The 12,814-nt window shown below is 42.3% G+C and overlaps 1 protein-coding gene across 6 annotated transcripts in view; it reads right to left on the bottom strand.

The window, feature by feature from the left end:
- Positions 1 to 777: 777 nt before the first annotated feature.
- The window catches only part of RGS7 (regulator of G protein signaling 7), a 125,941-nt gene continuing 113,904 nt past the window's right edge, over positions 778 to 12,814 (bottom strand). For 2 of the 6 annotated variants that reach the window (XM_077925748.1, XM_077925749.1), the window contains exons 14-18: positions 11,968 to 12,093; positions 11,456 to 11,642; positions 7,542 to 7,631; positions 5,769 to 5,822; positions 778 to 5,209 (exon numbers count right to left, since the gene is read on the bottom strand). In XM_077925748.1, coding sequence (XP_077781874.1) covers positions 5,135 to 5,209; positions 5,769 to 5,822; positions 7,542 to 7,631; positions 11,456 to 11,642; positions 11,968 to 12,093 — 532 coding nt within the window. In that variant the 3' untranslated portion in view covers positions 778 to 5,134. The remainder of the gene's footprint in view (positions 5,210 to 5,768; positions 5,823 to 7,541; positions 7,632 to 11,455; positions 11,643 to 11,967; positions 12,094 to 12,814) is intronic. The other 4 variants (XM_028724109.2, XM_028724111.2, XM_028724112.2 and 1 more) reach the window with 4 other exon arrangements.

Here is a 12,814-nt window from a genome sequence, read left to right as displayed (position 1 = left end):
AACATCCCGCTTATAAGACCATTTGGGAGAAATTAACAAAAAAGACGCCATCCACAAGATGAGGAAGGGACACGCAAAAATATCACTCCTCCCAGCCCTTAGGTAACAAGGCCAGCCAGGGCCTGGTGCTTTATTGCGGGTGTATTTTGCAACATGTTCTTGACACAAGAAAAGTGCATTAGTGGTAGATTTAGTACCACATTATTGCTTTCCAGAGGTTGAAGAACATTGCCCATAGCAACTACTTGTGGGGCTGGTGGAGTTGGTCCAGCCCTGCTTTTATCAATGGCTGAGTAATACTTGTCCGTGAAATGTTTATAATAAAATGCAGGGGGTATCACCTTTCTGAAGCAAACAAAACAAGTCAGTGTGATCTTGATGTTAACTGCTTTTGAATGGCTCTGTTTTATTAACTGCTGGGCAAAGGCTGTTCTTCTCAGATCTGGTACCGGAATCCTGTCACTATGTTTTTTAAATCAATGTTATTAATTCCCCCCCCCCCATTCCCCCAGATAGAGTACATTTGCCTTTAAAAGCTTCATTAAGAGGCATACAGAAACAGGTGCCAGTTTCCCCCATCATTGCTTCAAGTAAACCAATAAAATGTTTATACTGTTTTTTCTGCCTGCTGCACAGTTTCATAACTGTTCTTTGCCTTTCCTGTCTAGTGCAGTTTAGCTGTGGGTTTAGACGATGTGCACATCTCCAAACAGAAAGGAAGTAAAAACCATGTTGCTGCCCCTGCTAGTCCGATGAACTTAAACTTACCAGGTGGAAGAGATTCTGCATATTTTAATGAAAGATAAAACAACAATATAAACATACACAAATTTACAGAGAAAGGATCAGCTTTAATACATTTGGAGTAAAAGGTGTTCTTTTTGTCTTAAAATATGGTATAAAAATAAATGCAAGAAACATTAACATAGAATATACAGACAACAGACAAAGACACAGACTTTCTTTCTCGATGTGACTACATCGGTGAGATGGAACTTTCTGTGCTAATTTATTGTGCAATAGCCGTGATGTCATAGTAGGTATATTTATGAATATATTCAATTTTTTATTTTTAGGGGTTTTTTTTTACATTTCTTCCAGTTTGCGACTGACAGTATTGTGAATAAACTCTGCCTAACAGAAGCTTTTTTCACTGTACTTCAGCTTGCAGGAAACAAAAAGACACAGATCCAGCTTGATATGAAGGCGAAAGTGAGCAGAGAGTTTTTCAAAATGGAGGCATCGAAAGGTTAGCGAGTCCCTTGGAGTCTGTAATGCCTTGATATACACAAAAGAAAACGAGTCATGTCCTTTGCTCATGCAACATCTTGTTCTACTGTCCTCTGTCTTCAGGCAATTAGTGAGCTACAAAGTATGTATAATGATTGAGTCTGCTTCCATGCTATAAGGTGATCCTTTTAGTAGGACTGCACTAGACTGGTTAATCTCTTTGATGTGAGCGATTTCCCCTGAGGATAAGATAAAAAAACAGACAAACAAAAGAAAACAGAAAATAGAGGCATGATCACTGCAAACCCAGTTCATCGCGAAGCACCCACCTTACTGTAGGTAACATCAATACATTTTACAGGAACCCTGTATGGGCTGTTTCACAACAAATGGTTAAACATTTGATGACTGCTGATATCAAGAGATGACATGCATGTCTGAATTGGCCATCACAGATAAAGGTCATCGATGGAAGTTCCTTATCACCTTAGATGCAAGCCTTCCATTGAATTGGTTCAGCTGCCAAATCACCAAGTGTACCATAATCAATTTCAAGGTACTCAAGTGACATATACGGATGTCTGGATCTGTACCTGAACACTCTGAATAAATCTAAGTCTAGTGGTAAAAGCAGCTTGGTTTTTCATTTAGCATGCCACACATTGTACCCATTTGTAGCTATCCAATTGAAATTTATCCTATTGAATTCATTAGTTATCAGCAAGCAAACAAAAGACTTCAGAGATTGGAATTCTTGAGAGAAGATGGTTTTGGCAGCCCTGACATCATGCTTTTCAGTTTTCACTCTGTCTGTATTCACTTGATACCATAAAAACTACCTAACATTTTCCCTGCAGTGTGTTCGGCAATATAAGTTAAAGACTTGAAGCCACAGAGCGAATTGCTGAAACAAATCAAGCTACTATTTGATTTACTGCTGCCAACAGGACCGTCTTTAGCATATGCGCCACCAGGGTGCAAAGATCCACCCAGCACCCCCAAATTTAGTTTAGCCCCCAAATTAACTTTTATTATGCCTTATGTCACTATTATCATTTGATAAATAGTGCTCATGCCTGCACGGCTCAAAAAGGAGTTTTTTGTGTTTTTGTTTAAAACCAGCTTTCCTAAAGAAGACAAAGAACACATTGGGAGTCGGTGTAAAGACTCCATGCATGCGCTCCCATCGCTAGATAGGCGCGTTCTCTTTCTCTCTGTCTCTCCCTCTTTCCTGTCACCCCCCCCCCTCCTGGCAGGCAGGTGGCGCAAGATCAGTCGTGTTAAAGGTGTTGCTGACCCCACTGCTGCATAGCAACTCAATACAATACTCTTAGGCAGCTTCAGCAGTGGGCGCCCGGCGCCCCCCAGAATTCAGCGCCTGGGTGCCCCACACCCCTTGCACCCCTGGGTAAAGACGGCCCTGGCTACCACAAACTGCTTTTCAAGATTATGACAAATTGCACTGGCCAGATGTCCCAACAAACACCCCCATATCTCAGTCTGATTATTTAGATAATAGGGACAGACTGAACAAAGGTATTGCAGTGCTTTATGTCCTTTGCATGCATTGTGTACTGAGTAATGGCTGGTGGCCATGGCATGGCTCCATAGAGGTAGACACACACACACACCCGGCTCCCTTACCTTTCTCACTAGGAGATGGTGGCAGAGGCAGGGTGCTGCAGCCAGTACACAGTTGCTGAGTGGATGGGTGACCCAGTGCAGACACAGGCTGCTGGCATCCAGCAACTGGGTGCCACCATGCTGCTGGGTGCAGAACACATACACCCCTCTCCATGTTGTCTCCTGGTGGACACCCTCTGCACCCACTATTGTCATGCCACAGCAGCTTACAACATCATCTGGCAAACTGGATGCTGCTGTAATTGAGTATTTGGATTTGTCATGGAAGGCAACTGGCTCAGGGTGTGGAAGGCCAGAGGTGAGACACTGTTTTAAGGCCTTGACCAACAAGTACTGTTCTACTCTGCAAGCATGCCTCATAAAAGGCAGGAGTGTGGCTGAAGTTACCTTGGGTTAGAGAGAAAAGGCACCATATTTTGTTTGTTTCTTAAAGGCCACCACCTCTTTCTTGACATCCTGCAGCATAGTTGCTGATAGCAGTGGGGTTAAGTAGCATTTTTCTCGTATACCTCAGTACAGTTTCACTCACCACTTTTCATAATGACTCACTGGAATTCAGTAAAGGAGATAAAAGCTAGCATATATTGAAGGAAAATGTGCTGAAAGTTGTGACCTTGAATATGAACTGGAACAGTTGTTACCAAGTTTATTCCTCCATAGCATCAGTACCATGAAGATATAATAATAATAATAAAAATAATTTATTATTGATACCCTGCCCATCTGGCTGGGTTTCCCCAGCCACTCTGAGCAGCTCCCAACAGAATATTAAAAACACGATAAAACATCAAACATTAAAAACTTCCCTAAACAGGGTTGCCTTCAGATGTGTTCTAAAAGTCAGACAGTTGTTTATTTCCCTGACAGCTGATGGGAGGACATTCCACAGGGCAGGCGCCACTACCGAGAAGCCCCTCTGCCCTCTGCAATATGTCTGACAAACCTGCTGTGCTGTGCTGATGCAATTTCCCCAACTCACTCTCATGCCAGGGTGGACAGCCAAACCCTGGCCAACCCAAGATTTACGTAGGCTCTGGATACCAGACCTCCAAGGCCTGAACTGCTCCAGCCAGACACAACAGGGTGACTGTGTATTTGGTGGACTTTGGGCCATACTTGTTTCTGGGGTAGCCAACAAAAAGCCTTCCAGTTATTGCTGGACTCCCACCATCACTGGTCCTAGCTGGCTATAAAGTGAGACATCCCCTCTCTGTCTATATTCCGGGTGAGCCTACTGTTTAATTCCATTAGTTACATCCTCATAGTCACTGCAAGAAAGGAAATCTCCACAGCTCAGAGGTTCACTCTCTAATCCTATGCCTTCTGGTCCTCCTATGTTTTGATTTTGATTGACTGATGGCATTGTAATTTATATGTTGTTTTAATCTGCTGTTCACCACTTGGCTGGCCTTTGGGCCAAGAAGCGGCATATGAATAAACCATAATAATATGATTCCATATTATAATTTATGATAATGTTGTATCCATCTCAGATTTTGTTCAACAGTTTACCTATAATTATAAAAGTGAGTTTCAATCACACATCTCAATTTATTATAATGCTGGCTTTATAGACCCTTTCCCCCCCCCCCCACCCCACCCCAGACGATACAGAATTCACAGAATAACATGCTGTGGGAAAACCACCATGCAAAAATAGGGGTTTTTGTTTCAAACTCCCCACTAATGATTTATTTTGGTGTGGCTGGCACAATACACAAAGACATCTTAGTGTGCAAGGCCCATTGAAATGAAAAGGATCTGGAAGAGAGCATGAAAAATTCCAAATCCAGTTGAATTCTTAAACGTATACTGTACTCTGTTATTACTGTGTAGCATATATGTTTCCCCTAAATATCAATATCCAAACCTCCTCCACCCCCCAAATCTTTATTTTTAGCTCACAAAAGCTACTCAAGATAATGTGATCCATGAACTCCACTTGCTACATTGTCATGACATTAAATCTACTTTAGGTTGTATTTTAAGCCTTGTTATTTGGGAGTTATTAAAGATATTGATTGGAGCATGCTGCTGGTTGATCTCTTAGGAAGCAACTGAAAACAAAAACCATGATCTTTGCTGATGTTCAGTACAAACAATCACTTCAGCATACATGGTTTCATCAACTGGCTGTCACAGCAAAAGCTACAATAATACGGTACGCTTATGCACACACACACTCGCACACATGAAATGCACGTGATTCAGCAGACAGTATCAACAAACTGAAGTATAATTCAAGTTCTTCTACCTCTTTTCATAACAGGTTAGTGCTCGCCCTCAGTGTTGGTGTACAGTTTTTATGGCATGGGAAAATTGGGATGTTTCTGCCCTACAAAAATAAATGTGTTGAATGCTTTAGTTTGAACTTGCACAATGTTGAAAAATTGATCCAAAGTCATTGGCATATTAAAAAAAAACAGCCCTCCAAAACAAACACAACATTTGGGGGTGGGAGTGGCTCATGATTTTAAAAAATGCAGAGTGAAATGTAATAAACCCAACTGCTTTAAAATTTAGCAATCTCTCTCTTTTTTAAAAGGAAATGAATGGGATTTTGTTTCCAGAAAAGCGGTGTGGCCATGTTGCCTGCTTAAGCTGCTCCTGCCATTTAAACCAGCCTTCCCCAATCTGGTGCCTTCTAGAAGTTGCTGGATTACAACTCCCATAATCACCAGTCTTTGGCCCCATGCTGGCTGTGGTTGATGGCAGCTGGAATCCAACAACATCTGGAAGGAAGCAGGTTGCGTAAGGCAGACTTAAAACTATTCCAAATAATTTCGGCTGGGACTGTGTTTAAAGCAGTGCTTGGTGACATGAGCAGGTTGTCACCTAAATACCACCTGAGGAAAGTCTGTTAACCGGAAAGGCTTACAAGGTTATGAACTTACCACACTGCGTGTGAATTTCTCAAAAGATGTTCGACGGTCCATTGTGTTTCCAAACTTAAAGTGAAAGAAAAGAAATAAAAAGGGGAAAGGAAACAAAAGAAGCCGAAAAGAACAGACATGGGGGGATGAGGAGAAAGAAACAATGGGCTGCTAAAACACAAAGCTCATGTACAAATCACAAAGCAAACGCAAATGTAGGAGAAGATGTAAAAGCGTATAGAGAAATAAATAACAGGAAAGCTTTGTAATGTTTCACCTGATCTGGGAAGGGCAATCTGGATGCAGAAGCAGGCTTACAGGACCAGACGTCCCTTCGGAATGGGAACCCACACAAGCAACTGAGTGTGGCTTGGATGCAGGGGGGGTGTGGGTGTGGAAATCACACCCAGTACTCCCGCACAGTTTCTGCACCACTAAACCGATGGATGGCCCAGTCAACTTTGCCAGTGCTGATCACCTGGGAGGTGGCGCACAGGTGTATGCAATAATCTTGGGATCTGTGCCTTTGGTTAGAAATTTCTGGCAAGTGGATCAAACTGGCATTTTATATATATTTATATACACACGCGCGAACACATAAAATTAAAGCAAAACAACGAGATGCTGATTAAATGGCAAGACATTTACAGAAATGAGAAAACCACCCAAATTAGAGAATTTCTGGCTTGTTTTACATCTTCGCTTATTTGATATGCAAATAGCAACGTAACTGGAATGGGTGAGGAAAGGTCGTTTGGTTTTAGGCTGTTCTGTAGGCAGGCTATTAAATGTAAGAACTAAAGTACATGTAACATTGTTCCATATATCTTGCTCTGAATAGCAGGGATGGCAGCCCCAATCAGTACTGGGACTGTGGTTCTGGTATAGCTCTTTCCTTCCCACCATTATTCCAAGAAAAGTGTCCTTGAAACGGCAATTAGCCCACTGAAGTTGAGAGGAACTTTTCTCCCATGGTGTATCGCAGCTTCAAAAGGCAGGAATATAGTGGGGAAGGAAAGGGTTAAAATGCACCCCCAACGTCCCAATTCCGATTGCTTTCCCCCATCTGCTATTTAGATTTTTCAAAAAAGATATACAGTTCACAATCTAATGTGTTTGGCATCGCATATAGTTTGGGAGTCTTCTAAAGCAAAACATCAATGAACATCAAAAGCCACTAAATTGATTTCGGTTGATCTAAATCATTTGTTTCCTGTCCTTATAGTATCAAGATTCATTTCAATGGGGTTTACACAAGGGAGTCTCCCTATGAACATGCACTAGGTCTAGATGATACATTTTTAACAAGAATATAGCAATTGATCTGATAGAAAAAAAGAAACAGAATTTCCTGTCAACCGAGAATAAAAGGCTTATGACGCTGCAATCCTAGCACACTTAGGACTAACTTCCAAGTAAGCATGCACCGTAGGGTCTTAAATACATTTAAGGTAAATCGTTTCATAAGATATAAAAAGGTGGAAAAAATCACTATTCTGAAACACTGTTTCTAGAGATATTTGGCCTACTTAAAAGCTATTTTCCTGATTTAGCCCTTTGGTTACTAGAGGAATTTGACAATGTGAATGTCAACATGGAATTGGTTAGTGTAACTTATTCAGTCATGCAAAAGTGCAAAACAGATATATGCCTGGATCCCTTCAGTGATGCTCAAACTTAACTTTTCACCTACCAGATATGCACCTTACCCAAGGCGAAAAAGTAGCCAATATGGTTGCAAGGAGAAACCACCACTGAAATAGTTGGAAAGACATAGACAAGATGGACCAATACCTTCTTCTTGGCCTGTAGCAGTTCCTGGTAGGCACTGGATCGTAGAAAACGAGGATATGAATCACTTTTCATCAATTTGTAAATGTGCTCCTAAAATATTTAAAGGAATATAGGAAACTTTAAATCACAACGAGATTGTTTTCGACAGGACACAGAAAAGAGATACTGCAGTTGATTGTATGCATGTCAATGTGAATAAAAGTTTCGTGGATGTATAAAAGCATTCCCAGTCGAATGGGAATGGTCTCATCCGCCCAGCATGGACAGAAGTGTTGTTCCAGCAAAAGACATGGGAAATATTTCCTGTAGGGAGTTTGATTGGCAGCTCACCCAACTTGCTCATACTGTGGCTGTTGCAGGAAACAAGCACTTGCTGTCCAAGAGCTTCAGGAGGGCATAGGACTGAGTTGGTGCTTGGTGGCTGATTTCCTTAACACTGACTGACTGCATGATGAAAATATATTGTGCTGCCTTATTGCTGTGTCTGGGACTATTGTTATGAGCTTGCTCTCAAGCAATGCTAGAGGAGCACAGATGGGATTGGACAAAGGAATGTCAAAAGCTCAGAATGGGTGGTTGAAAATTATTCAATGAGAGGTGATGGTTGGTAGCAGGGCTTTTTTTTCCAGCCAGAACTCTCTGGTATTCAGTTCCAGCCCCGCTCAGGTGGGCACGGTTGCCATTAAAAGAGAACGAGGGAGGTGTTCATTGGGAGAGATCTAGATCCTTTTCTGTTTGTAGATTAGGACAGACTCGCAAAGGGCAATGGGGAGAATAGGGCACTAGCATGTAATTGACATGTGGTGTTTATAATAATGTGGGTATCCTTCTATAGGCTATAAACAACAGTGATCCCAATTCAGTATTCCTCTTGTTTGCTAAGTAGGGATATTGCTATTCTGGAACAACTATGGGATAACTCTAAACATAATCCATTGCTCTGACTTCCACATGTGGAAATGTGCCTGGAGTTCCAGCATACACATATAAGAAAGGGTTATCGTGTAGTGGATTTCCAGATGTGCAGGATGACTGAGTCGCTCAGTCCATCTCAAGCATCTTTGTATCTAGAACTCCAGATCCTTAGAATGCCATTGTCAATAGCAATGGGGGAAAATTTATATGATCAAAGGCCAAGTTGTTCTGCTCAGAAAAGGATCTATGTAAATAGGTATTCTGAACTTTGGGGCATGCCCCGCCCCCGAAAGTGCACCATTAGTGTGCATGATAGAAATAGAGATTATGGGAATAAGGATAAGGCCTTGAAGGAAAGGAGGGGTTTGAAGCGAGACCATCCATGTTTAAGGATGAAGTTTCGCATGTAGTGAATACCAACAGGGAATGGGCAGATTATTGCTAGAAAACAAGACACCCTTGGAAAGCTGAGGGTAGCGGCATTGGAGGATTGGGGATATAACAAAGGGCAAGAGACAGGGTGGAACAAGGCAACAGAGAACTTAAAGCTAAGGGCACAGAGTCTGTGAGAGGTGAAATTGTATCTAAAAAAGGGATCACTTGTATTTAGGCAACTCTTATCTCTAGTTAGTTGATTGTTGCAATTTTTCATTTCTAACTAAGTAGATCTACCACAGCAAGTGAACTGAATTTACTTTTTAATAAGCAAAACTGTTCATCTCAGTGCCATCAACTATCTTAACTATATGGCCTGTAAGCAAATATAGAACAATCCCTTACACCAAAAACACCTTTACAATCCCCTGCCTACCTGCCACCCACAATAAGGCCAATTAAGAATGCTTCTGTGAAAAACATGACTACAGACAGCCATCTAGTGGCATAAAAATAGTATTTGCTATGTAGATTTGAGTTCTGAAATGCATTATAGCATTCTATGTACGAAAACTGGAATTACTTCCAACCAAGAAAATATTTCTGTCTGTAAATTGTGATGAAATTAAGCAGACGTAGTAACCACCCTTATTTTTAAAAAACAACCACCACCATGTCTCAGATTCATTTCAAAGTATGAGACTCTGCTAGTTTAGCATGTAGTACTATGCATATGGGGACGCGGGTGGCGCTGTGGGTTAAACCACAGAGCCTAAGACTTGCCGATCAGAAGGTCGGCAGTTTGAATCCCCGTGACAGGGTGAGCTCCCATTGCTCGGTCCCTGCTCCTGCCAACCTAGCAGTTTGAAAGCACGTCAAAGTGCAAGTAGATAAATAGGTACCGCTCCGACAGGAAGGTAAATGGCGTTTCCGTGCGCTGCTTTGGTTCACCAGAAGTGTCTTAGTCATGCTGGCCACATGACCTGGAAGCTGTATGCCGGCTCCCTCGGCCAATAAAGCAAGATGAGCGCCGCAACCCCAGAGTCGGTCACGACTGGACCTAATGGTCAGGGGTCCCTTTACCTTTACCTTTACCATGCGTATGGAGTCACCTGAACTCCTTTCCAACTACACTGGAGATGCTCGTGAGCAGACAGCTGCATAGCATTCAAAATGTGAGCAAAAGTGTAAATCTTACTGCAAGTCTTGTTAAATCCATTTGTCTTCCAGTACCTCTGAACTCAATAGGATTTAGTGTGTGTGTGTCATATATGTGCATGTATATATATAGGATTGCACCGTCAATCTTCTCCTAACTCTGGTTGTTAGGCAATCGTTGACTCTGTTAAAAAATGCTGACATATTTTATTTATTTATTTACAGAACAATCCACAAGGGGGAGTAAGGAGAACCCAAAGCAAATGAACTGCCAGCTATAGAGCCCTGCTTGACACAGGACAGACAGGAGGGGGAAATGGCATCTTTCCCTCTTCCCTGCCCCTTTACAGTCTTTGGGGTTGCTTTTTAAAGCTATTTCCCTCCCACATTTTCCAGTGGGACAGAAAATAGAGGTACTTTATCCAGGACTGACATATCCCATGCCACACAAACATCATTTTAGGGTTTATGTAGGGGGAATGAAAGACTGTGGATCCTTCCCAAAGCCTTCCCCTGACCTACTGCCAGCAGGTCTACTGTTGTCTCTCCAACATCAATAAGGCAAGGGCTGCAGACATTTCTGGAGCAGCTGAGAGGGGGTTTGAGGTCAGATCCCCCCTCCAAGGTCAGACCTCTCTTTCTTTGCTCTTGGAGGAAGAGATAGGATTGCAGACTCAACCAGTGAAGTATATTGTTTTGTCTGTCCTGAATCTTGTAACACTGAGCTTCATTGGATGTCAAATGTTATGAGGGAGGGAAACTTTCCTCTATCCACTTTTGCCACATCGTGTATAATTTTATACACCTGTATCAGGTCCCCACTTGCCTTTCCTCTAACCAAAAGACAGCTTTCTGTTTTGTCGGTGGCGGCAAGTGTGGCCTGGCACAGCCGTGAGAGAATGACTACGAGTAGCACTGACAGCCTTGGCGGGACGCAGGGTCTTCTGGGACATCCCAGCAAAATTATATTTCGGTTCTTCCAATCTTGGCCGGTCTAGTAGGCATGGGTTTGGAGGTGGACCTGAGGGGTTCCCACTCAGGTCCATCTCCATAGTGTTAATTCCAGTTGCACTGGGAAACATTTGCTCCGATTGAACGCTAAAGAGTGGGTTTTCGTGGGGAAAGCTCAGTTAAAGGAAACCACATGGAGCTTTTAAACAGAGACCTGTGCCTGGAAAGAATGGGGCAAAAGCTAAGTATTTATAAGCCTAGGAATATATTTATGCTTGACTGAATTGTGCCCATTTTTAAAATCAGCAAGTGAATGAATAATTAAAGCAGACCTCATGGACCTTAAATGGTGTACATCAGGTATATGGCATGTTATGTGAATACTGAACACTCTGCCAATGGTACATTTAGAAAAGTGGAAATGGACTGAAGAACTGTCCATAGGTTTCCACAGCTATACATCTCCCTAGCCAGCAGTTTCTTTGGATATATCTATATGAATGGATCCTGCTAACCTGAGCATCGCCAAATGTATGCCGCCCTGGTTCTTTTACATTCTGTGTGGTTTTGTCATAACTTTTTGAATCTACGTTAATGGCACTCGGTGCTCCGGGGGCAAGAAATTCTAGCCAGATTTCCTGCACTCTGGCAGGGACTTCCCTCATCGGTCTCTTCTTCAAATCTTCTACAGCTAACCAGAACCTGTACAGGAAAATGTGGAAACATTAGTTGTGAAGCTACATTTCAAATCCTGCTAACTAAATCTTGTAAACATGGATGCAAAGCTTCTACCCCCCCCCCCCCTTTTCCAATTTAGTGTCTTAAATGCCATTTGAACATGGGGGGAAATACCTTATGAACAAGGATGACTAATAGGATAATTTGACTGCAATTTCTGGCAAAATAATCTGGCCAGATTCTCAGGAAGGTTGAATTAGTCCTGACAGAAAGATTAGTTTCTAAGTTCTATGCTTGTAATGGAACAAATCAAGAAAGGGAGAATAAATGGATGCAAAAACCTTCTTACCTTAAATTCTCTGAGCTAAATTCAGACTCCAGGAATTTGAGGAACTGCTCTCTCCCCACAGGATCTTTCAGGGCTTCATCCATGCCAAATCCCCATCGCTTTACTCTTTGCTGGTTTGGCTCTTTACTGAAAAGGGGGGAAGGTTTTTCAGAGGCAAAAGGCTTCAGTTATTTTTTTTAATGGTTTCTTCAGTTTTCTATTATCCAAGACAGCATTTTACAGCAAATTGTGAGAGATTAGTCTAGGGACTGCTACAAACATTTATCCCCCTTCATCCCCCCATCATTTCTATCTAGAAAAGCAGGGATACACCCTCAGAAATGAGTGTTTGTTGCTGGGTTTATTTTGGGGAAAGGTGATGCATGCCATGTGAAGTAGCCCTAAAGGGTAACTAGGCTTGAAGCTAATTTAATGATGTGTAAAAAGCAGTAAACACACCCCAAGACTGCAACTGTAGAGCAGGCTGGTGACTAATGATCTTTTTCTGAAGATAAAAATAGTGACGGTTCATGAAGAGAGGCGGTTCATGAAGTAGAATCAGCTCAGCTTCTTGACCTAGCAAAGTGCTCAAGTGTGCTGCTTTCAGTTCCACTGTTTCTGTGCTTCGTTACCAGTACAGTGGTACCTCAGGTTAAGTACTTAATTTGTTCTGGAGGTCCGTTCTTAACCTGAAACTGTTCTTAACCTGAAGCACCACTTTAGCTAATGGGGCCTCCTGCTGCTGCCATGCCGCCGGAGCACGATTTCTGTTCTCATCCTGAAGCAAAGTTCTTAACCCGAGGTACTATTTCTGGGTTAGCGGAGTCTGTAACCTGACGCATATGTAACCCGAGGTACCACTGTACAT

This window comes from Podarcis muralis, chromosome 3, assembly GCF_964188315.1.
Source record: "Podarcis muralis chromosome 3, rPodMur119.hap1.1, whole genome shotgun sequence".
Lineage (NCBI taxonomy): Eukaryota > Metazoa > Chordata > Lepidosauria > Squamata > Lacertidae > Podarcis > Podarcis muralis.
The sequence above is the reverse complement of the archived record's forward strand: the minus strand, read 5'-3'. Positions and strand labels throughout refer to the sequence as shown.